The sequence below is a fragment of the Anser cygnoides genome, unplaced genomic scaffold (assembly GCF_040182565.1).
Source record: "Anser cygnoides isolate HZ-2024a breed goose unplaced genomic scaffold, Taihu_goose_T2T_genome scaffold_44_1, whole genome shotgun sequence".
Taxonomy (NCBI): Eukaryota; Metazoa; Chordata; class Aves; order Anseriformes; family Anatidae; genus Anser; species Anser cygnoides.
In genome coordinates, this window is record NW_027103068.1 from 378723 (window position 1) to 403514 (window position 24792).

A 24792-nucleotide genomic window follows, 5' to 3' on the forward strand; every position below is an offset into this window, starting at 1 on the left:
ACAGGGATATCTTCTTACAAGAGCAGTCCAAAGCAAAGCACAGCAATGAAGGCTGTGGCTGTGTACTTGCACTGCTGGACAAAATATCTTATAGCTCGCTCTGAAACCACAGGCAGCAGCCAAGGGAGGATGTTGTGGCTGGGCGACAGGCTATAGATATATCCCCACCCGACGTGCACCTCGCTCGAGTTGCAGCACGACCTTGTTTTCCCACGCCTGCACAGAGCAGCTCGCAAGGTGTGCTGGCTGTGCAAAGAGAGGAGATGCCACAGAATGCTGGAAATACACCAAAAAGCATCTCTGCTCCAGCGCTGCTTGGTGCACATCCCAGAGGAGGGGGATGGGAGGGGAAATGGGGTCGGGCATTGAGTGCTGACCCGAGGCAGCTGATGCCAAAAGACAGCGTGGGTCTCAGTCCCCCTCCAACGGGCAGCAAGGGCTCATGGTGTGTATTTTTTCCCCCACAGACTCCACCATCGCCCACGTTCGACGGGACAGGGTGAGTCGTGGCTCAGCTGTGCACAGCTCCTTTCTGCACTCCTGCAGCCTGCTGCCTGCTCGTTGTGCAGGGCTCACAGGCAGCAGCTGAAGTAACAGGGCTTTCTTTTCCCCCTAAAGCCTCCTCCCGTGCAGCAGATGAGCGACACCACGACGTATGCCACGGTGACCCGCACCCAGACCCGATAGCGCTGCCACAGGGCAAGGGCACAGGAGCCTTGCCCACGGCTGCCTTTGCTCTCTTGCAGAGGGCTCCTGCAGCCGTGAGGTGGGGCTGGGGGGTGCACTTTGGGCTTCTTTGGGGTTTGCTGTCACAGGGAATGGCTGTGTGTGTCTAGCCAAGAGGAGGTAGGACTCATTTCTCTCTTTGTAATACATTAAGACCTCTAATATATACCAGGTACATGAAATGATAGTGTGAGTGAAAACTTTTTCCTGTGCTCAGTGGAAAATGTGTATACATAAACTGTATGATAAAGTCACGGGGGTGCTCTTCTACCCACCCACAGAGATGCACATTTGGACCTACAGGGACAGATAGCACTGCAGAGATGTGCTCGCATGTGTGTGCCAATTGGTGTGTGCACTGAAGATTTGGTTTGGTTAGAGGATAAATAAACATCTCTAACTTTGTGTTCTTGATGGCACCGAAGTCTCATGCAGCCACATAGGGAATTGGACAGAGTAGACAGACACCGAGACACAAAAGTGTGATGGTGTCAACCTGAAGGGATGTGAAGCGCCTTGCAGACAGACCTTGCCGAGAAGAACTACACCAGCTCCTTGTGTTTGGGGTGGCTTTATTGACAGCTGGCAGCTCGGCCGGGCTTTCCCCAGTGTTCTCTGCCTCTCTCAGAGAACCAGCGGCATCGCCTCTCACTCGCTCAGCTTTTGGCATCCAGTGGGTGTTGAGAGCAGATGGCTTGAGAGAGCTGCAAAACACAAGCCAGAACAAGGAGTAGCCTTGCTCTCCCGCTGCCCACCATGGGGAGATGCTGGGAGCATGGAAGGAGGGGGATTCAGCCAGCACACAGCCACGGGAAGCTCCCAGGTTCCTGCCATCGGATGCACTTTTGGCTTGCATTTGCTCTCCAACAGCCTGCCCTCTTGCAGCCATCATGTGCACGCTCAGCCTGCAAGGCTGGGCTTGGGCTGCACTCACCTTCACTCTGCCCATCTCATCCACGTTGGCATCTGGAGGGAGAACCTGAGTTAGTGTCCAGCCACACGCAGCAGGTAGGGCTTCCCCACCCCTCACCACAATTGCTCTCATGGCCACGGCTTGCCATTGCAAAGGCATCACCACTTCACACAGTGCCTAGAAGAGATGAGTGAAGAAGGGACTGGCACTTACAGTAATGGCTGGGGTCAGCAGAAGGGTCCTCAGCCCTGCCAGCACCATGGAGAGGCCTAGAGAGAGCAGAGGGAAAAGGTGCTGAAGGTCCTCAACAACACTTCCACAACCCCCCTAGTTCTGGGGGGTGTGTGTGCTGAGAAGGAGAGCACCCCAGGGCCCTGCAGTGCCCACGACTCCCTCCTGCAAACCCCCCAGCCAGGAGCCCTTGGTGCTCACCTTGGGCATCTCCCTCTGCAGGCACCTGCAAGAAGAACAGTGGCTGAGGTGCGCAGGCCAAGTTGCTGCCCAGCCCTGGCTCCCGTCTCGGGGCTGGGGGACGAAGGCTGAAGCTCCCCAGCTCCCTCAGCAGCCTCCCCAGCTGGGCTGCCCACAGCCATCGCCCCCACGCACCGTCTGCCCCAGCCGCGCACCCCCAGGACCCCCCCACCGCCTTTCCCCCTGCACCAGCCCCGCAGCAGGACCCCCACGGCCTCAGCCTTTCCCCCCGCCTTCCCCCACTCCCTCACCTTTCCTGATGGCAAACCAGCTGCCTGCAGCCAGGAGGACGAGGCCGACGGCCGCCACTGCCAGCGCCGTGCCTGTGGGGAGGGCGTGCGGGAGCCGGGCATGGGGAGCTGGGGGAGAGAGGGTGTGAGGGCAGCGGGGTGTGATGGGGAGAGGCAGGGGGCAGGACGTGTCCATGCAGCTGGCACACCTCCTGCCTGGTGAAGCTCCTGCATGTCCCCATGCCCTGGGGATGGCAGGTTGGCAGGCCCACTCCCCATGCTGGGGGTTCTGGGATAGCAGGAGGGAATCACTCACCTGGGGGCGATGGGCTTGCTGGGGAGTGCACAGTGCACCCAGCTCCTTCCCAGACTGAGCCTCAGCCCCATGGGCACATCCAGCCACCGACAGCCAGCACCATCCACAGGGGAGGCGTAATAGTGGCCACGGCTGCTTGGCCAACATGGGCCACCACGGATGTGGTGTCTAAATTCTTTCGTGAGTGGTTAAGAATGGCATGGCCGAGGTGTGCCTGTCAATTAAATTTGGCACCACCACCCTCATCTTTCTGTGGTTCTGGGAGCTAGAGGTTCTGGGAGCTAGAGGATCACACAATCACAGAATGGCCAAGGCTGGAAGGGACCTCTGAAGGTCATCTAGTCCAACCTTCTGCTGAGCAGGATCACCTAGAGCTCACAGGAAGGCATCCAGGTGGGCTTGGAATATCTCCAGAGAAGGAGACTCCACAACCTCTCTGGGCAGCCTGTTCCAGTGCTCTGTCACCCTCCCAGTAAAGAAGTGCCCCTCATATTCAGATGGAACTTTCTGTGCTTCAGTTTGAGCCCGTTGCCTCTCGCCCTTTCCCTGGGCACAACCGAAAAGAGACCAGCTCCATCCTCTCGACACCCTCCCCTCAGATATTTATATACATTAATGAGGTTTCCTCTCATGAGGAACATTCTCAGAGGGAATGTTCCCATGGGAGAACTACCCCAGAGCCATGCCCTGCCTGCTGCAGCACACAGCTCCAGCCTCAGCACAGCCATGTGGTGGCAAGTGCCTTCGTCCCTTCTGACCCCTTCAGCCCAGGGCCGTGTCTCACCGGGGACATCCAGGATGCGGCCAACACTGAGGGCAGAGCTCTTCATCTGTTTCATCTCAGTCCTCTGCTGGTACCCACATGTATATCTTCCTGCGCTTCTTGACGTGATGTTCAGGACCATAGAGTAGCTCAGCTGCCCTTGCTGGGCTTTCTGGCTGTACACCTCCACCCCATCCTTGCAGAAGATGATTCGTCTGACGGGTGACACCACATGGAGAAAACACTGGAGTACAGCTGTGGTACCTGGCTGAGCAGAACTTGTGCTGAGTTGGAGAGCAGGAGCCGGGAGATCCCCTGGAGGAGACACAGCAGTGAAGGGCTGCCACAGGGCAGAGCTCACAGAGGTTGGGCTTCAAAGTGCCCTGGGTCTGGGAGGAAAGGACTCACGAGTACCTGGGGAGCTGCAGATGTCCTGGGAGGTCAAGCTGGCGGCTGTGCCAAGGGGCAGAGAGAGATTTGCTGAGAGGGGCAGCGTCCAGGCTCATCCAGATGCCCCTGCCCACATCCTCACTGCTAAGCAGGCACCATCACACCTGCATGTTCTCATGCTGTATCTCTTCAATATCCCCTCAAACAATGTCAATCCCAATCCCATTTTTGTGGATTTCTTGTTCCAGGAAAGTCCCAAAGCTCCGTAAAGAACCCAGCTGTCCTAGAGTCTCAAAGTAACACTCCAGACAATTTATGGTGCTGGGGAAGCATGCCCCTTGCTCAGATCTGTATCATAGATGGAGGAAGCAATCCCCTTCCTGCATTCCCCAAAGGCAACTCTGCCCCAGAGTGCAGCACGCCTGCCCCGCACACGCTGACCCCATCCTCCCCTGTGCCCACCACGGGCCTGTCCTGCCCCCAGCACCAGCCCTGCAGCCCTCAGCCCCCACGCCCAGCAATGCCCCAACTCACAGAGCGCCAGCAGCAGGACGGCAGGGCCAGAAGGAGACAGCCTTGCCCATGGCGCCTGCCCCAGCATCTTTTGGGGCGCTGCTTTTGGGGAGCACCGTCTGCTTCAGGTGTCTGCTTTGCTCTGAGCTGGGGACGGTGGGACAGAGGCTTGCAGTGCAGCTGGGACCTGTCCTGTGGGCTTTCTGTGGCCGCCTGAGCCTGGCCCACACTAAGCATCTCTCTCATGAGCGGGGCCCTGCCTCATCCCCTGCTACATCCGCTGCTTTTGTTGAGCCCCCACTGTTATTTCTGTCCTCTCAGACACCGCAACTCGTGCTGTTTTTAAGTGTATCTCAAGGGCAGTATTCTTCCTACAGAGGCCTCTTGTCCCTTGTCCCCTTGCCAGATTTGGCTCATAGTTTTGCAGCTCTCCATCAGGCTAGCAAACATCTGCAGCGGCTCCCAAATCCTTTTCCATCCCTTCCACACGCATGTGGGCACAGCACTGCTGCATCCCCTGCCGATGCTCAGCCCCTGTACTCTTGTTGCTTGTGCAAGGCTGTGCTGCCTGAGCCCCTCTGCCTGCCAGCGGCTCCATGGGGAGACCTGGTGCTGCAGCCTGTGTCCCGTGCAGGAAGGGAGTCACTTAAACACCACGTCTTGGGGGTGTCTGGCAAGGAGGCACTGGCTCCTTTCCCCAAGTCTCTGCCTTTCCTACCCTTTCGGAGTGCACCTGGAAACACGCTCCTTGCTGTTGAAAAAAGAGCACTTTGTGCCACTGGATGGTCATGAGCCAGCTAGTGGTAACATTTTGCCTCTCTCCTTTTTGGCCTATTGTTGGTTTTTTATCTCTTTTCCTTATCTGATGATGGTTTTATTTTGCTGGGCTGCTGAACTCCACCACAACCACTCTCTCACTTCCCCTCGTCGGAAGAGGAAAGTAAGAAAGTGTGTTGGAACGAGCAAAACAGACTCACGGGTCGAGAGAAGGATAATTTAATTAAAGGGAACAAAAGAACAGAAAAACAAGCAAAGGCCATGCAGAAGAACGGAGAGAGAAAAAGAAATCGTCCTCTACTTCCCATCAACGAGCAGTGTTGGACCATGCGTGGGGAAGCAAGGCCTTGATGTGCATAGCAGTTGTTTGGGAGGACAGACTTATTCATAATGAGATACCCCCTTCTCCTTCCCCTTTCCCACCTACTATTGCTGAGTGTGAATCCCTGTGCTATGGAAAACCCCTTTGGTCGGTTTAGGGCAGCTGCCCTGGTGATGTCCCCTCCCCACCTCTTGCCCACCCCCAGACCTACTGGCTCTGGTGGTGGGGTTGGAGATAGTCTTGATGCTGTGCCACGGCTGCTCAGCAATAGACAAATCCTTGGTGTGGTCCCATTGTGGTTCTAGCTACAAGTGCAGCGCACAGCACTGCATGGGCCACTGCAAGGAAAAGTTACCTCCATCCCAGCCAGACCCAGCACTCCTTAATATACTCTAGTTATATCTACCCATCTATTTCCTAACTTTTGTCTTCTTGATTCTCTTGCCCTGATCCCACTGGGGTTTGACTGGGCAAGCAGCTTTGTTCTGCTTGCCTGCCCACTGGATTTAAACCTCAATTGCTCTATTTGGCACACTACTTGGGGCTGCAAGCGTGGAGATAACCACAGATTTGGGCAGTAAATTTACAGAAGACTCCTCTTTGTTCTATTTGTTTAACAAGTACTTTTTGGGATGGTGATGTATTTGCACTAGATGATCTTTCAGGGTCCCATCCAATCCCCAACATTCTGTGATTCTGTTGATTCTGTGCTACCAGAGCATTTCCAGAGAAGCCCCCCTTCCCTCCCCTCGGTAGCCTCTTTCAAGGGCTACCAATCAGACAGCTTTGCCCACTCATTGCCAGTTGGGATCATTTCAGCCTGCAGTGCAGACAACAGTTGGGATCCCCCAGTCCCTCCAGAAATACAGAGGGGTTCTGCCTCCGATAACCTGATGGCAGTAGGGTCCTCTGTGTGCCAGTGTCTATCAGAGCCTCGCACTCCCATGGGTCTCATGTGCAAGGCCTTTGCATCCACACTGTCCAGTCAATGCCATTGACCATTTTCTCCACATGGCTGGTGGCAGGGACCTTCTAGTCCTGCTCAGAGTGGCCATTACTTCGTCCTAGCAAATGCAAACAGGAGAGTGGCCTAGCAATGTCTCCCTCCAGCTCCCTCAGCATCCTTGAGTGCATTCCGTTGTGGGAGTATTGCCATGGGGGTTGGCAAGCCCCATGGTTGGTGATAACATCGGACTCCTAATGATGAGGCCATGAGGAAGGTGAAGAAGTTAGAAGAAACAAAGAAGGCTGATTCAGGAGACTCCTTGCTGTCTCAAACTACTTGTTCTCCAACCATTAAGACATGGAAGTTGCTAAGTGTTTGCCATTGCCGAGCAAAGTTGTTAACCAATGACTAGTTAGTGGAAAAGTACTGCTGTAGAACTAATGGTATAAGAAGGGAGCCTGTCCTCAGTAAAGAAGTTGAAGTTATGTCCTCAATAAAGAGATGATGTTATGATCCTTAAAGAACCCTGGCCTCTGTGTGGTCATTACGTCACATTTCCTAGTTGCCTCCCTAAATCCTCTGACAACAGTCTTCTATTCCACCCAAGTGGCCGGACCCTTCTTCCATGATCTGTAGACTCTCCTCTTCCACTTGAGTTTGCCCAGCAGTTCCCTCTTTAACCATGCAGGTCTCCTGGCTCTCTTTCCTGACTTCCAACCTGTTGGGATGCTTGGATCTTGAGCTTGGAAGAAGCAGTCCTTGAACACTAACCAACCGTCTTGGGACCCTTTTCTGTCAGGTACCTAGTCCCATGGGATTTCCCCTAGCAATTGCGTGAAAAGGCCAAAGTTGTCCCTACTGAAGTCCAGGGCTGTGATTCTGCTCGGTATTCTGTTTCTGCCCCATGAGATCCTGAACTCCACCATCTCCTGGTCGCTTCAACCAAGGCTGCCCTCAACCTTCAGCCTTGAGAAGAGAAGACTGAGAGGACATCTTATCAATGTATACAAATACCTTAATTGTGGGAGAGAGTGGGATTTGGCCAACCTCTTTTCATTTGTTTGTGGGTATAGGACAAGGGGAATGGTCAAAAAATGGAGCACAGAAAGTTCCACACCAACATGCGAAAGAACTTCTTCACAGTGAGGGTGACAGAGCACTGGAACAGGCTGCCCAGGGAGGTTGTGGAGTCTCCTTCTTTGGAGATATTCAAGTCCCGTCTGGACACGTACCTGGGCAACCTGCTCTAGGGAAACTGCTTTGGCAGGGGGGTTGGACTCGATGATCTCTTGAGGTCCCTTCCAACCCCTACAATTCTGTGATTCTGTGGTTCTGTGATTCACCGTGTCAACCAGCCCCCATTGTTAGTGAGGACAAGATCCAGCAGCGCTCCTCTCCTAGTTGGCACGTCCACCATTTCCATCAGGAAGTTGTCATCAGTGCACTGGAGGAACCTCCTGGACTGCGGATGGCTGGCAGAGAAGGCCTTCCAGCAAATGTCAGGGTAGTTGAAATCCCCCACGATCACCAGGGCCTATGATCATGAGGCTGCTCTCAGCTGCCTGTAGAAGGCCTCACCAGCTTCCTCATCCTGGTCTGGTGGCCTGCAACAGACACCCATAACAGTATCCCCCATGCCAGCCTGCCCCTTAATTCTCATCCACAGACTCAACTCGCTCCTCATCCGCCCCTGGACAGTACTCACTACAATGGAGTTGCTCTCTCATGTGAAGAGCAACTGCGCCACCTCGCCTTGCTGGCCTGTCTTCCTGAGCAGGACACAGCCATCCATGACCACATTCCAGCCACGTGAGCTGTCGCACCATGTCTCTGTAATTGCCACCAGATCACAGTCTCTTGACCAAACACTGATTTCTAACTCCTCCTGCTTATTCCCCATGCTACGTGCATTGGTGTCCAGGCACTTCAGGGAGCGAGCTGAGCACGCAGATTTCACCCCATGGGGGTGGGAGGCCTCCCGGTCTTCATCGCTGTGGGGGCACTGCCCCACCACTGCAAGCCCAGCTACAACCCCATCCCCCTTCAGATCTAGTTTAAAGCTCTCCAAATGAGCCCTGCTAATTGCTGTCTCAGAACCCTTTTGCCTCTGTGAGATAAACATTTCCTGCATAGTACTCTCAGGCCTGGTGTCTTATAAACCCAGTCATTGGCAAAGAAGCCAAAGCTGGGCCTGTAGCACCAGTCACGGAACCAAGCATTTATGGACCGGATCCTTCTATTCTGTCCCACATCACCACCCCAGAAAGGAAGGAGGGAAGAGAAAGGGACTTGTTCTCCAGACTCTTTCACCAACTGTCCCAAGGCCTTGAAGTCTTCCTTCATTCCCCTCAGACTACGGGACGCAGCTTCCTCCCCACCTGTCTGGAAGATCAGCAGCGGGCAGTTGTCTGTGGAGCGCACCAGGCTGGGCATTGTCCTCGTGATAGCCCTGATTCAGACTCCAGGTAGACTGCAGACTTCCCTTTGATGAGGGTCAACGCTGCATATCGGGCCCTCTCTTCCTCTCAGAAGGGAATCTCCTTCTACTATTTCCCTTCTTTCTTGTCAGAGGCAGTCTTGAGGCACGGTGTTGACTGCTGATGTGACCTCATGGGCGAGCCTTCACCCACATCCCTACCTACCTCTCATTCAAGATCCAGGGCCTCAAACCTATCACGGAGGGGCATGTGGGGAAGCACGGTAGGTAGGGAGGGGGGTTGCCCGTGACGCCCAACTGGGACTCGCTTCCACCCCTCCTTGTCTTTTTGGAGCCCTCCCTCTGTCCAGCAACGACAGGGCAGGGGCTCCACCACCCTCTGGGGGGCATCCCCTGGGCGCCCTTCTCTCTGGAACACCAGGGAGTTACTCCACCAGGCAATCTCCTGCTCACATGCCCTGGTGCTCCCTAGTCTGCTCCTCAACCCGCTCCCACTGCTGTCCTGGGCCACCCCTGGAGAAGCAAGGGCCCAAAGTCCCCCTGTAACCTGTGGTTGGGTGCTGTGGCTGTGCCGGCTCCGAAGGGTCCAACCTCTACTACACAGAGCAGGAGGGCTTTGCGGGGACGATGCTGCCCCTGAGATACAGGTAAAAACAGAGCGTGCTGCGGTGTGTGAGAGGACAGAAATAACAGTGGGGGCTCAACAAAAGCAGCGGATGTAGCAGGGGCTGAGGCAGGGCCCTCACTGATGAGAGAGCCTCTGGCTGTGGGCCAGGCTTAGGCGGCCACAGAAAGCCCACAGCACAGGTCCCAGCTGCACTGCAAGCCTCTGTCCCACCGTCCCCAGCTCAGAGCAAAGCAGACACCTGAAGCAGACGGTGCTCCCCAAAAGCAGCGCCCCAAAAGATGCTGGGGCAGGCGCCATGGGCAAGGCTGTCTCCTTCTGGCCCTGCCGTCCTGCTGCTGGCGCTCTGTGAGTTGGGGCATTGCTGGGCGTGGGGGCTGAGGGCTGGAGGGCTGCTGCTGGGGGCAGGACAGGCCCGTGGTGGGCACAGGGGAGGATGGGGACAGCGTGTGTGGGGCAGGCGTGCTGCACTGTGGGGCAGAGTTGCCTTTGGGGAAGGCATGACGAGGATTAGTATGCCCATATTGCAAGTCTTGACAGATGTTGCTTGTTTTAGGGAGATCTTGGGGACTCCATCTTGAACAGAAAATAACAAGCAGCTGAAATGGTTTTGGAATGGTATGAAATGAAGTGAAAACAAGTGACAGAAGGATGTAGTTGTGCAAGTTTGAACATCCAAGATGCAGGGTTTGGGGCAGGGATATGTGTTTCTGTCATGTCTTGTGCCTTCTAAGCAAAACCCTCTGTGCCCCATGGTGCAGGTGCTGGCATCACCACCCAGGACCTCTGCAGATCCCCAGGTGAGGATGAACGTGGGAATGGTTGACAGAAGGGAGGTTTGGGGGGGGGGGGGTGGAGATGGGAAGAGATGGGTTTTGTTCTCTGGGTGTGAACTCCTGGGAAGGAAGCTCTTCCCTGTATGCAACACAAAGCATTTTGCAGCCCTGCTGACTCTCCCACTTCAAAGAGGGGAACCCCTGCCCTGTCTCTCCAGGTGTCCTCCCAGCTCCTGCCCTCGTGTTGAACACCTTCAGTGCCCAGGAGGGACAAAGGGTTTTGGTTCAGTGTGCCATTGATGGGCGTTCTCCTGTTACACGAATTGTCTTCTGCAAGGATGGGGTGGAAACGTCCAGCCTGAAGGCCATTCAGGGGCAGCTGACCTACAACATGATCCTGAATGTCTCACTGGGAAGCTCGGGCAAGTACACGTGTGGGTACCAGCTCAAGGATCAGAGCAACCAAGTGAAGAACTCTGCCCTCAGTGTCCCCCAGGACTTGGTAGCCAAAGGTGAGCTCTGAAACCAAAGCAGGAGAACGTCCTCCATATCCACCTAACCGTGGTGGAGGAAGGGGAATGCTCAGTGTCCTCACAGACAGTCCCCAGCCAGCTCGGGTGCTCTCCTCTCAGTGCTCCTTGGACCCTGTCTGTGCCAGGTGAGACACGGCCCCAGGGCTGTGTGGGCAGAAGGGACAGAGACACTGCTGAGGCTGGAGCCGTATGCTGCAGCAGGAAGGGCATGACTCTGATGTGATTCCCCCACGGGAGTGTTCCCTCTCCTCCAAGGGGGGCCCTAGGGAGAGAGTGCTGGTCTCAGGGGTCACCCTGCTGTGCAGCAGCACCTCTGCAGCAGACATGGGACTATGCACTAAATATATATTGTAAAGCAGATCAGGGAACCTGCCCTGAAATGGTTAGGATGTTCTGGAATACTGTGGTTTCAGCTTCAGATTGTGCAATTGATAAAATCTCCCCAGCTTTGGTCAGAAGCCTCGTGCTCACTAACAGTCAGCGGTACTGAAATAAGTGTTTGGGAGTGCCAGTTCAAATCTAGAGCCACATCTCAGCCATGCTAGTCTTAATCCATCACAAGACACTGGATCCATGGGCGCCCATGTTGGCAGAGCAGCCACGGGCACTTGCACGCCTCCCCTGGGGATGGGGCTGGCTGTTGATGGGGAGATGTGCCTATGGGGCTGTGTGTGCCCTGCCCCACACAGATGTGTTCAGGGTTGTTCCAGGACACGAGATCAACATACGGCTCAGTCTGGGCAGTACCGGGCATGCTGCAGACACTAAGCCTGTCCTTTTCTCCTGCCAGGCAGTGCAGATAGCTCCCCGGCAAAGCCATCACCCCCAGGTGAGTGATTCCCTCCTACACCCCCAGGGACCACAGCATTGGGAGTGGGAATGCCGGGCTGATGTCCCCAGGGCACGGGGCCATGCAGGAACTCCATCAGGCAGGAGGTGTGCCAGCTGCAGGGGTACGTCCTGCTCCCTGCCTCTCCCCATCACACCCCGCTGCCCTCACACCCTCTCTCCCCCAGCTCCCCATGCCCGGCTCCCGCACGCCCTCCCCACAGGCACGGCGCTGGCAGTGGCGGCCGTCGGCCTCGTCCTCCTGGCTGCAGGCAACTGGTCTGCCATCAGGAAAGGTGAGGGAGTGGGGGAAGGCGGGGGGAAAGGCTGAGGCCGTGGGGGTCCTGCTGCGGGGCTGGTGCAGGGGGAAAGGCGGTGGGGGGGTCCTGGGGGTGCGCAGCTGGGGCAGACGGTGCGTGGGGGCGATGGCTGTGGGCAGCCCAGCTGGGGAGGCTGCTGAGGGAGCTGGGGAGCTTCAGCCTTCGTCCCCCAGCCCCGAGACGGGAGCCAGGACTGGGCAGCAACTTGGCCTGCACACCTCAACCACTGTTCTTCTTGCAGGTGCCTGCAGAGGGAGATGCCCAAGGTGAGCACCAAGGGCTCCTGGCTGGGGGGTTTGCAGGAGGGAGTCGGGGGCATGGCGGGGCCCTGGGGTGCTCCTTGGCCAGGAGCAGTGTTGTCTTTGTGTATGGCTGTATTCCCCATGCTGGAGGCAAGGAAGACAGGTCTTCTCATGAGCTCGACTCCAGCTCAACAACTCATGTTGGAAAGCGCCACCCAAAAGCAGCTCTAACAGTGCCCCTTCTCCAGAAGCATACACCCCAGAACCATTCCTATTCCTCTCCAGGCAGCAGCACATTGACAGCCCCGGGACAGAAGACAACAACAACGGCGAAGTCCAGTGTGAGTACTGCCTCCTCCCTTGGGGGAAGCCATACACCCCTCTGACCGTGGGCATCCCATGCACCTGTCCATAAAATCCCAACACTTCATTTCCCGCTGGGACATACAAAATCCCTGCCCGTTCATCAAGGCCAGGTTTCTCTCCAGCACCTCACGTCCTGCTTCTTCCTTGCATGCAGAGCGCAGCTGCTGCCTGCACAAGGGACATGGCAGCATCCCAGTGCTCCCAGGGACAAAGCCCATTTCCTTGGGGGTAGTCCTTTCCCAACCTCTCCGGCCTCAAGTTGCAATTCCCCTGCTCCAGCCTCTGCTTTTCTCTCTTCTTATATTTTCTATCACAGGGATATCTTCTTACAAGAGCAGTCCAAAGCAAAGCACAGCAATGAAGGCTGTGGCTGTGTACTTGCACTGCTGGGCAAAATATCTTATAGCTCGCTCTGAAACCACAGGCAGCAGCCAAGGGAGGATGTTGTGGCTGGGCAACAGGCTATAGATATATCCCCACCCGACGTGCACCTCGCTCGAGCTGCAGCACGACCTTGTTTTCCCACGCCTGCACAGAGCAGCTCGCAAGGTGTGCTGGCTGTGCAAAGAGAGGAGATGCCACAGAACGCTGGAAATACACCAAAAAGCATCTCTGCTCCAGCACTGCTTGGTGCACATCCCAGAGGAGGGGGATGGGAGGGGAAATGGGGTCGGGCATTGAGTGCTGACCCCAGGCAGCTGATGCCAAAAGACAACATGGGTCTCAGTCCCCCTCCAACGGGCAGCAAGGGCTCATGGTGTGTTTTTTTTCCCCCACAGACTCCATCATCGCCCACGTTCGACGGGACAGGGTGAGTCGTGGCTCAGCTGTGCACAGCTCCTTTCTGCACTCCTGCAGCCTGGTGCCTGCTCGTTGTGCAGGGCTCACAGGCAGCAGCTGAAGTAACAGGGCTTTCTCTTCCCCCTAAAGCCTCCTCCCGTGCAGCAGATGAGCGACACCACGACGTATGCCACGGTGACCCGCACCCAGACCCGATAGCGCTGCCACAGGGCAAGGGCACAGGAGCCTTGCCCACGGCTGCCTTTGCTCTCTTGCAGAGGGCTCCTGCAGCCGTGAGGTGGGGCTGGGGGGTGCACTTTGGGCTTCTTTGGGGTTTGCTGTCACAGGGAATGGCTGTGTGTGTCTAGCCAAGAGGAGGTAGGACTCATTTCTCTCTTTGTAATACATTAAGACCTCTAATATATACCAGGTACATGAAATGATAGTGTGAGTGAAAACTTCTTCCTGTGCTCAGTGGAAGATGTGTATACATAAACTGTATGATAAAGTCAGGGGGGTGCTCTTCTACCCACCCACAGAGATACGCATTTGTACCTACAGGGACACCTATCACTGCAGAGATGTGCTCGCATGTGTGTGCCAATTGGTGTGTGCACTGAAGATTTGGTTTGGTTAGAGGATGAATAAACATCTCTAACTTTGTGTTCCTGATGGCACCGAAGTCTCATGCAGCCACATAGGGAATTGGACAGAGTAGACAGACACCGAGACACAAAGGGGTGGTGGTGTCAACCTGAAGGGATGTGAAGCGCCTTCCAGACACACCTTGCCGAGAAGAACTACACCAGCTCCTTGTGTTTGGGTTGGCTTTATTGACAGCTGGCAGCTCGGCCGGGCTTTCCCCAGTGTTCTCTGCCTCTCTCAGAGAACCAGCGGCATCGCCTCTCACTCGCTCAGCTTTTGGCATCCAGTGGGTGTTGAGAGCAGATGGCTTGAGAGAGCTGCAAAACACAAGCCAGAACAAGGAGTAGCCTTGCTCTCCCACTGCCCACCACGGGGAGATGCTGGGAGCATGGAAGGAGGGGGATTCAGCCAGCACACAGCCACGGGAAGCTCCCAGGTTCCTGCCATCGGATGCACTTTTGGCTTGCATTTGCTCTCCAACAGCCTGCCCTCTTGCAGCCATCATGTGCACGCTCAGCCTGCAAGGCTGGGCTTGGGCTGCACTCACCTTCACTCTGCCCATCTCATCCACGTTGGCATCTGGAGGGAGAACCTGAGTTAGTGTCCAGCCACACGCAGCAGGTAGGGCTTCCCTATTCCCCAGCACAACTGCCCTAGAAGGGACTGGCACTTACAGTAATGGCTCGGGTCAGCAGAAGAGTCCTTAGCACTGCCAGCATCATGGAGAGGCATAGAGAGAGTAGAGAGAAAAGTCACTGAAGTTCCTTAGCAGCACTTCCACAACCCCCCTAGTTCTGGGTTGTGTGTGTGCTGAGAAGAAGAGCACCCCAGGGCCCTGCAGTGCCCCCGACTCCCTCCTGCAAACCCCCCAGCCAGGAGCCCTTGGTGCTCACCTTGGGCATCTCCCTCTGCAGGCACCTGCAAGAAGAACAGTGGCTGAGGTGCGCAGGCCAAGTTGCTGCCCAGCCCTGGCTCCCGTCTCGGGGCTGGGGGACGAAGGCTGAAGCTCCCCAGCTCCCTCAGCAGCCTCCCCAGCTGGGCTGCCCACAGCCATCGCCCCCACGCACCGTCTGCCCCAGCTGCGCACCCCCAGGACCCCCCCACCGCCTTTCCCCCCGCACCAGCCCCGCAGCAGGGCAGGACCCCCACGGCCTCAGCCTTTCCCCCCGCCTTCCCCCACTCCCTCACCTTTCCTGATGGCAAACCAGCTGCCTGCAGCCAGGAGGACGAGGCCGACGGCCGCCACTGCCAGCGCCGTGCCTGTGGGGAGGGCGTGCGGGAGCCGGGCATGGGGAGCTGGGGGAGAGAGGGTGTGAGGGCAGCGGGGTGTGATGGGGAGAGGCAGGGGGCAGGACGTGCCCATGCATCCGGCACACCTCCTGCCTGATGAAGCTCCTGCATGGCCCCGTGCCCTGGGGACATCAGCATGGCAGCTCTGAGCCTCATAGTGTGGTCCCTGGGGGGTGTAGGAGGGAATCACTCACCTGGGGGTGATGGCCTTGCCGGGGAGCTGGTCACACTGCCTGGCAGGAGAAAGGGACAGGCTGAGTGTCTGCAGCATGCCTGGTACTGCCCAGATTAGGAACATATTGATCTCATGTCCTGCAACAGCCCTGAGCACATCTGTGTGGGGCAGGGGACGCACAGCCCCGTGGGCACATCCCCCCCACCGATAGCCAGCACCATCCTCAGTGGAGGCGTAAAAATGCCCTATGCTGCTGTGCCAACATGGGCCCCCATGGATCCAGTGTCTAAATGCAAGTGCCTCTATCTCTTCTGTCCCCACCGCCACGGGGCTGTGTCTTACCGGGGACATCCAGGAGGCGGGCAGCACTGAGGGCAGAGCTCCTCACTCGGTTCCTGCCATCGTTGACCTGGTACCCACACGTGTATGTCCCCTCGCTCTTCTCGGTGACGTCTAAAATAATGGTGTAGCTCAGCTGCCATGGTTGCCATTTCATGCTGCGTGCCTCCATCCTGTCCTTGCAGAATACAATTCGGGAAGGCACGGAAGGGCCATCAATGGTGCAGCGAAGTGAAACCAATTCCCCCTCTTGAGCTCTGGAGGTGTTAAGGAAGAGGGCTGGAGCCGGGAGGTCACCTGGAAGAGACGGCGCAGGGATTCCCTGGGCAGCGTTAGTGACAGCAGAGATGCAAAGTGACCTGTATCCCTAATGGTGAAAAGTCTCCTGCCAAGGGATTAACAGGCGGAGAACAAACCCCTTCTGCCTTCCCATATCAATCACCACATCCACACACACCTCCCCTCTGCCACCCATCCCCACGCTCCCCCTCACCTGGGGAGCTGCAGATGTCCTGGGTGGTCAAGACAGCACCTGCAGCACGGGGCACAGAGAATTTTGCTTAGAGGAGCAGTGACCTGGCTCACCCACGTTTCCCTACCCACAGCCCCAGTGCTTCATCCTTGATACCTGGAAGAGTACTTCTTCCGTATTCTTGGTCTCTTTTCCTTCATAAAATACTAAGACCATTTCCACTCAGTGCTTTTCATACTCAAAGTAGTGTCCTCAGGCTCCCTGCACCATCTGGCATTGGGCAGGTCTCTCTATAGGGTCCCAGTCACATTGAAGAACTTTGATAAACACATTCTATGCTCAGATTTGCATAATAGCTGGAGGAAGCAATCCCAATCCTGCTTTCCCCAAAACAACTCTGCCCTGCAGTGCTGCACGCCTGCCCCGCACACGCCGTCCCCATCCTCCCCTGTGCCCCCAGCAGCAGCCCTCCAGCCCTCAGCCCCCACGCCCAGCAATGCCCCAACTCACAGAGCGCCAGCAGCAGGACGGCAGGGCCAGAAGGAGACAGCCTTGCCCATGGCGCCTGCCCCAGCATCTTTTGGGGCGCTGCTTTTGGGGAGCACCGTCTGCTTCAGGTGTCTGCTTTGCTCTGAGCTGGGGACGGTGGGACAGAGGCTTGCAGTGCAGCTGGGACCTGTCCTGTGGGCTTTCTGTGGCCACTTGAGCCTTGCCCACAGACAGACACTCTGACTAGCCAGGCCATGCCTCATCACATGCTGCGTCTTTTTCATGTGCAGAGCCCCCACTTTAAGTTACAGATACTAAGACACTTCACCACGCATTATTTTTACTTGTATCTCAGGGGCAGCATCCTCCCTGCAAAGCCCTACTTGTCTTTGACTCCAGGCAGCTTTACCCCCTTGACTGACAGCTCCCATGGCACCAGAAAACATCATCAGCCTCTCCCAAAGCCTTTTAGCTCATTCTTCTTGCATGTGCTTGCTAACTGTAAGTCAGCCCCCGTACTGTTGTTCCTTTTACACCGCTACACAGCCTGAGCCCCTCTGCCTGCCAGCGGCTCCTTGGGGAGACCTGGTGCTGCAGCCCTGTGTCCTGTGCATAAGGAGACTCTCTCACAACCTGGGACTTGGGGGTGTCTGGCAAGGAGGCAATGGCTCGTTCATCCAAATCGGTGCCTTTTCTGCCCTTTCTGAGTGCACCTGGAAACTTGCTTTGTGCTGTACAACAAAAGTAGGGGTGCAGTTCCGTGGGGGCTGCAATAACTGTGGGACTTGATGGGCATGGGTCAGATATTGGTGACCAGTTGCGTTTTCATCACCCCCCCCCTTTTTTTTTTCCCCCCTTTTGCTTACTATACTGTAGTTATTTCAACCCATGAATTTCCTAACTTTTGCCCTCTTGATTCTTTTGCCCTGATCCCACTGGGGTTTGGCTGAGTAAGTGGCTCTGTGCTGCTCCCCTGCCCACTGGATTTAAAGCACAACTGCCCTATTTGGCATCCCACATGGGGCTGCGAGGGTTGAGATAACAGCAGATTTGTCCAGTAAATTTATTTAAGACTACTCTGTTCTATTTCTATAGCAGGTACTTTTGGGATGATGATTCATTTGCTTTCAATGTAGTTTTATGTGATCTGTCCCATGCTCCCTCTTTGTCTCTAGATCAGATAACAAGAGCTTGTGAAAAGCTGATTGGCTCTCTGGGTTTGTTGTGCTGTGCAGCACTTGGTTTCCTTCTAAGGTTAAATCTAAATTTCCCCTCTTTAAGTTTAAACCCATTCCCTTTTCCCTGTCATTGTCTGCCAAGCAAAAACTTGATCTCCATCTTTTTTCTAAGCCCGTGTTAGGCAATGAAAAGCTGTAATGAGGTCATTTATTGGCCTTATGTTGTAGGGTAATTTGTTTCCTTTTTTCCTTAATATACTCTAGTTATATCAACCAAAAAATTTCCTAGCTTTTGCCATCTTCATTCTCTTGCCCATATCCCACAGGGGTTTGATTGAGTGCTGCTGGGGGCTGCTTGCCTGCTGACTGGATTTAATCAACTGCCCTTTTTGGAACCCTACTTGTGGCTTCAAGGGTTGAGATCATGACAGGTTTGACTTGAAGGTTGTACACAAATCTCGTCTTTATTCAGCTTGTTTCCCATCCTGCTCAGGATGGTGATGCATTTCCTTTTGGCGTTTTTTTATGTGATGTGTCCCATGTTCCTTCTTTTGCGGTAGATCAGATGCAAGAGCGTGTGAAAGGCTGTTTGGCTTTCGGAGTCTGCTGTGCTATGCAGCCCTTGGTGATATTTTGCCTGGGACAATCTTGATAAAAGCAGTGGCCATGAGTCTACTCTGGCAGATGGGCTCTGTGTTCCTCTCCTTGCTTTTTGGGAACTTTCTGTTAGAGACAATTAACATCTACAAATATACCTTGTCTCCTCCAAGGGGCAAGTGGAGGAGGAAACAAGGAGCGGCACCTTCCCCTTCTTCTCCTGCAGACCTGTTCCAATAGCTCTTGACTAGTCTGAACCTCCTTGGGGAACTAGCGTACTCTTGGTACTATCTCTCCAGCATGTATTCTGGGCTTTTCCAAAGGCTAAATGTCTATTTCTGAGTCTAAGTAAGGGACAGGTGCCCAGGAGGTGTGGTTATGGATGGCACGGTGAGTGGGAGAACAATGCTCACTTGCAGTACTTTGGGACTTCACCCCTGAACAAGAGTGTGATACTGATGATCTGAGTGAATGTTGGAAAAAAGGATGTCGTTACCGTGGCAATCAAAAAGTGACCCATAATCACAGAATCGCAGGATGTTAGGGATTGGATGGGACCTTGAAGGATCATCTAGTCCAATCCCCCTGCAGGAGCAGAAACACCTAGATAGGTCACACAGGAATGCGTCCAGGCGGGTTTTGAATGTCTCCAGGGAAGGAGACTCCACAACCCCCCTGGGCAGCCCGTTCCAGTGCTCTGTCACCCTCACCATGAAAAAGTTTCTTCTCATATTTAGGTAGAACATCCTGTGTTCCAGCTTGCACTCGTTGCCCCTTGTCCTATAATTACATGTCACCGAGAAGAGCCTGGCTCCATTCTCCTGACACTCACCCTTTACATATTTCTAAACATTAATAAGGTCACCCCTCAGTGTGCTCTTCTCCAAGCTAAAGAGACCCAGCTCCCTGAGCCTTTCCTCATAAGGGAGATGCTCCACTCCCTTCATCACCTTCGTGGCTCAGTGCTGGACTCTCTCAAGCAGTTCCCTGTCCTTCTTGAACTGTGTGGGGCCCAGAACTGGATGCAATATTCCAGATGCGGTCTCACCAGGGCAGAGTAGAGCAGGAGGAGAACCTCTCTCGACCTACTAGCCACATCCCTTCTGATACACACCAGGATGCCATTAGCTTCCTTGGCCACAAAGGCACGGTGCTGGCTCACGGTCATCCCACTGTCCACCAGGAACCCCAGGTCCCCTTCCCCTGCGCTGCTCTCCAACTGGTCAGTCCCCAACTTGTACCGGTGTCTGGGGTTGTTCTTGCCCAGATGCAGGACTTTACACTTGCCCTCATTATATTTCATTACGTTTCTCCCCACCCGATTCTCCATCCTGTCTAGGTCTTGCTGGATGGCAGCACAGCCTTCCTGCGTGTCAGCCACTCTTCCCAGTTTAGTGTCATCAGCAAACTTGCTGACAGTGCGCTCCGTTCCCTCATCCAAGTCACTGATGAATATATTGACTAGTACTGGTTCCAGTACCGACCCTTGAGGGACTCCACCAGATACAGGCCTCCAACTCGACTCCATCCCATTGACCACAACCCTCTGGCTCCTTCCCTTCAGCCAGATCACAGTCCACCTCCCTACCTGATCGTCCAGACCACACTTCTTCAGTTTAGCTGCGACGATGCTGTGGGACACGGCGTCAAAGGCTTTACTGAAATCAAGATAGACCACATCCAGTGCTTTACCATCATCTATCCACCCGGCTATATCCTCATAAAAGGCTCTCAGTTCAGTCAAGCACGACTTCCCCTTGGTGAAGCCATGTTGACTGCCCCTAATGACCCTTTTGTCCTTGATATGACTAGAGACAACACCAAGGATAAGTTGTCCGATCACCTTTGCAGGGATGGAGGTGAGGCTGACCAGTCTATAGTTACATGGGTCATCCTTCTTTCCCTTTTTGAAGACTGGAGTGACATTTGCTTTCCTCCAGTCCTCATGCACCGGTCCTGATGCCCATGACTTACCAAAGATGATGGACAGTGGCCTAGCAATGTCTTCCGCCAGCTCCCACAGCACCCACGGGAGCATCCTATCATGACCCATGGATTTATGTATGTCTGGAGCAATTTTTCTTCTAAACAAAACCACATCTGCAGTGCACACACCGATTGGCACACACATCCAAGCACATCCCTGCAGTGATAGCTGTCCCTATAGGTCCAAATGTGCATCTGTGTGGGTGCATGGAAGAGCAGCCCTGCGACTTTATCATGCAGTTTAGGTATACATATTTTCCACTGAGCACAGGGAGTTGGTTTCACATGAGGAAAAACCACTGATACACTCACAATATTACTTAGTATACCTGATTTATATTAGAGGTATTAATTTACTGCAAACAGAGATATGAGTCCTTCACCCTCTTGGCTAGACACACACAGCCATTCCCTGTGAGAGCAAACCCCAAAGAACCCCAAAGTGCATCCCCCAGCCCCACCTCACGGCTGCACGAGCCCTCTGCAAGAGAGCAAAGGCAGCCGTGGGCAAGGCTCCTGTGCCCTTGCCCTGTGGCAGCGCTATCGGGTCTGGGTGTGGGTCACCGTGGCATACGTCGTGGTGTCGCTCATCTGCTGCACGGGAGGAGGCTTTAGGGGGAAAAGAAAGCCCTGTTACTTCAGCTGCTGCCTGTGAGCCCTGCACAACGAGCAGGCACCAGGCTGCAGGAGTGCAGAAAGGAGCTGTGCACAGCTGAGCCACGACTCACCCTGTCCCGTCGAACGTGGGCGATGGTGGAATCTGTGGGGGAAAAAACACACCATGAGCCCTTGCTGCCTGTTGGTGGATGGCTGAAACTCACACTGACCTTGGGCATCAGCTGCCTGGGGTCCGCACTTAATGCCCGGCCACATTTCCCCTCCCATCACCCTGATCTGGGACATGCATTAAGCAGCGACAGAGCAGAGATGCTGAGGTTTCGGTTTATTTCCACCACTCTGTGGCATCTCCTCTCTTTGCACAGCCAGCACACCTTGCGAGCTGCTCTGTGCAGGCGTGGGAAAACAAGGTCGTGCTGCAGCTCGAGCGAGGTGCACGTCAGGTGGGGATATATCTATAGCCTGTTGCCCAGCCACAACATCCTCCCTTGGCTGCTGCCTGTGGTTTCAGAGCGAGCTATAAGATATTTTCCCCAGCAGTGCAAGAAAACAGAGCCACATCATTCACTGCTGCATTGGAGGGAGAACCTGAGTTAGTGTCCAGCCACACGCAGCAGGTAGGGCTTCCCCACCCCTCACCACAATTGCTCCCATGATCACGGCTTGCCATGGCAAAGGCATCACCACTTCACACAGTGCCTAGAGGAGAAGGGTGAAGAAGGGACTGGCACTTACAGTAATTGCTGGGGTCAGCAGAAGAGTCCTCATCACTGCCAGCACCATGGAGAGGCCTAAAGGGAGCAAAGAGAAAAGGCTCTGAGAGTCTGCAGCACCACTGCCACAAAGCAACACGGGGCCATGTGGGCCGTTTCCGTGGATGATGTTATAATCCATCCAGCCTCAAGCTGGATTCAAGCCCACAGCAAGCCGCTTCTTCCTTGCCTTTAGCACAGGGAATGCAGCCACACACACAGATAATGCTGCCCCTGGCCAAGGAGCACCCCAGGGCCCCGCCATGCCCCCGACTCCCTCCTGCAAACCCCCCAGCCAGGAGCCCTTGGTGCTCACCTTGGGCATCTCCCTCTGCAGGCACCTGCAAGAAGAACAGTGGCTGAGGTGCGCAGGCCAAGTTGCTGCCCAGCCCTGGCTCCCGTCTCGGGGCTGGGGGACGAAGGCTGAAGCTCCCCAGCTCCCTCAGCAGCCTCCCCAGCTGGGCTGCCCACAGCCATCGCCCCCACGCACCGTCTGCCCCAGCTGCGCACCCCCAGGACCCCCCCACCGCCTTTCCCCCTGCACCAGCCCCGCAGCAGGGCAGGACCCCCACGGCCTCAGCCTTTCCCCCCGCCTTCCCCCACTCCCTCACCTTTCCTGATGGCAAACCAGCTGCCTGCAGCCAGGAGGACGAGGCCGACGGCCGCCACTGCCAGCGCCGTGCCTGTGGGGAGGGCGTGCGGGAGCCGGGCATGGGGAGCTGGGGGAGAGAGGGTGTGAGGGCAGCGGGGTGTGATGGGGAGAGGCAGGGAGCAGGACGTGTCCATGCCGGCGCACCCACATGCTTGCCCTCACCTGGGGAGCTGTGGATGTCTTGGTTGGTAAGGGCTGTACCTGCAATTTAGGGTACAGAGGGTTTTGCTTAGAGGGGTTGAGACCTAGCGAACCCCCCATGCCCGTGTCCCCTCTGTTGGTATTTGCTAGGCTAGGCACCTTCCCACCCCCATGTTTCAAACCAGTACCTCCGTGGTCTTCTCCCTGGGGCCATTCCAAGACACTTTTAGTTGGATTGCTGTTCTAGCTAGAGGTCCCTGGATCCTTAAACACTCCAGCACCTCCCTGTCCTCAAATTATGGCTCCAGACCCCATTTTAGAGCCATAAATATAGCCTCATTCTTCACACATGGGTAACTGCCCAGCTCATGACAATCGCCCCACTTCCCCTGCCATAGGCACATCAATGTACAGGGCAGACCTTGGAGCACCCCTGGCTCAGCCCAGCATCCATCCACATCCCCAGCCCTTGCTGTCTGTGCATGGGCCCTGCACAGCACCATGTCTCAGCAGAGGTGGTGTTCCAGGAACAGGGGGACCCTTGAGAGCAGCTCTCTCCCTAGGGGCCACCTTGGAGGAGAGGGAACACTCCCGTGGGGGAACCACCCCAGAGCCATGCCCTGCCTGCTGCAGCACACAGCTCCAGATTCAGTGGTGTTCCCATGCCTTCTGTCCCCACCACCCTGTCTCACCTGGCACAGACAGGGTCCAGGGAGCACTGAGAGCAGAGTTCCTCACCCAGTTGCTCTCGTTCCTCTGCTGGTACCCACACGTGTACGTCCCGGCATTTCTCGAGGTGACGTTGAGGACCAGAGCGTAGATGACCTTGCCATGCTGGGCCCTCAAGCTGAACTCCTCCAGCCCGTTCTTGCAGAAGACAACTCGTGTAGCAGGAAACTGAGCATCAATGGCACACTGAACCAAAACTGTTTCCCCCTCCTGGGCCCTGGAAGTGTTGAGGAACAGGACTGGAGCCTGGTAGTTACCTGGAGAGAAGGCACAGGGATTCCCCAGGCAAGCGTTAGTGATTGCCGGGTGGCAAAACCACCTGCATGGCAAGGCTGGAAGAGTCTGATCTCCTGCAGTTTACTGCAGGAATTGTGAGGGAATAATCCCCTTCTCTCTTCCCATCTCCTTCCCCAGGACACATTCATTTTTGGGACCCACCTCCATGCTCCCAAAATCCTGGAGAGCTGCAGATGTCCTGGGTGGTCACTCCAGCACCTGCAGCATGGGGCAGAGAGGGCTTTGCTTAGAGGGGCAGTGACCTTCTGCCTTCCCCAAAGCAACGATGCCCCACACTGCTGCACGCCTGCCCCACACACGCTGTCCCCATCCTCCCCTGTGCCCAACACGGGCCTGTCCTGCCCCCAGCACCAGCCCTCCAGCCCTCAGCCCCCACGCCCAGCAATGCCCCAACTCACAGAGCGCCAGCAGCAGGACGGCAGGGCCAGAAGGAGACAGCCTTGCCCATGGCGCCTGCCCCAGCATCTTTTGGGGCGCTGCTTTTGGGGAGCACCGTCTGCTTCAGGTGTCTGCTTTGCTCTGAGCTGGGGACGGTGGGACAGAGGCTTGCAGTGCAGCTGGGACCTGTGCTGTGGGCTTTCTGTGGCCGCCTGAGCCTGGCTCACACTAAGCATCTCTCTCATCAGCGGGGCCCTGCCTCAGTCCCTGCTACATCCGCTGCTTTTGTTAGCCCCCACTGTTATTTCTGTCCTCTCAGACACCGCAGCACGCTCTGTTTTTACCTGTATCTCAGGGGCAGCATCCTCCCTGCAAAGTCCTACTGCTCCATGTAGTCGTCGTCAGCCGCTTCAGGGCTGGCGCAGCCGCAGTGCCCGATCACAGTTACAGGGGGACTTTGGGCCCTTGCAAGAAAAGAAAGAAAGAAAGAAAGAAAGAAAGAAAGAAAGAAAGAAAGAAAGAAAGAAAGAAAGAAAGAAAGAAAGAAAGAAAGAAAGAAAGAAAGAAAGAAAGAAAGAAAGAAAGAAAGGAAGGAAGAAAGGAAGAAAGGAAGGAAGGAAGAAAGGAAGGAAGGAAGGAAGGAAGGAAAGGAAGGAAGGAAGGAAGGAAGGAAGGAAGGAAGGAAGGAAGGAAGGAAGGAAGGAAGGAAGGAAGGAAGGAAGGAAGGAAGGAAGGAAGGAAGGAAGGAAGGAAGGAAGGAAGGAAGGAAGGAAGGAAGGA

At 55.4% G+C, this 24792-nt stretch overlaps 1 protein-coding gene and 2 long non-coding RNA genes across 9 annotated transcripts; 1 reads left to right on the top strand and 2 right to left on the bottom strand.

The window, feature by feature from the left end:
- Window positions 1-2920: 2920 nt before the first annotated feature.
- Window positions 2921-4615, bottom strand: LOC136789360 (uncharacterized). The gene is made up of 3 exons (XR_010828171.1): window positions 4344-4615; window positions 3834-3872; window positions 2921-3734 (listed from the first exon to the last, which is right to left on the bottom strand). It is a non-coding gene; the product is annotated as an uncharacterized lncRNA (long non-coding RNA).
- An 8248-nt stretch (window positions 4616-12863) lies between these two features.
- LOC136789354 (uncharacterized) lies at window positions 12864-13937 on the top strand. The gene is made up of 2 exons (XR_010828164.1): window positions 12864-13305; window positions 13425-13937. It is a non-coding gene; the product is annotated as an uncharacterized lncRNA (long non-coding RNA).
- A 131-nt stretch (window positions 13938-14068) lies between these two features.
- On the bottom strand, window positions 14069-24211 carry LOC136789331 (uncharacterized). 7 transcript variants are annotated; one of them, XM_066989386.1, is made up of 9 exons: window positions 24033-24211; window positions 23776-23832; window positions 23347-23594; window positions 22630-22668; window positions 22427-22534; window positions 22132-22156; window positions 21799-21854; window positions 21174-21205; window positions 20787-21054 (listed from the first exon to the last, which is right to left on the bottom strand). In XM_066989386.1, exons 1-9 carry the CDS (start codon window positions 24097-24099, stop codon window positions 21033-21035), a joined length of 654 nt encoding a protein of 217 aa, XP_066845487.1. In that variant the 5' UTR covers window positions 24100-24211; the 3' UTR covers window positions 20787-21032. The 7 variants fall into 7 exon arrangements, with proteins under 7 accessions (XP_066845483.1, XP_066845484.1, XP_066845488.1 ...); XM_066989385.1 differs by having other exon boundaries at window positions 23301-23594; XM_066989382.1 differs by lacking the exons at window positions 20787-21054; window positions 21174-21205 and adding exons at window positions 14069-14236; window positions 14467-14498 and having other exon boundaries at window positions 22132-22534.
- Between the last annotated feature and the right edge of the window lie 581 nt (window positions 24212-24792).

What these genes read in the sequence shown, in the direction of transcription:
- LOC136789331 (XM_066989381.1), bottom strand. Translation starts at nt 24,099, where the DNA reads ATGCTGGGGCAGGCGCCATGGGCAAGGCTGTCTCCTTCTGGCCCTGCC. An exon ending in AGGATTTTGGGAGCATGGAG is followed by an intron (nt 23,595 to 23,775) that starts GTGGGTCCCAAA and finishes CCTTCTCTCCAG; the next exon opens with GTAACTACCAGGCTCCAGTC. An exon ending in AGACATCCACAGCTCCCCAG is followed by an intron (nt 22,535 to 22,629) that starts GTGAGGGCAAGC and finishes TCTCTCCCCCAG; the next exon opens with CTCCCCATGCCCGGCTCCCG.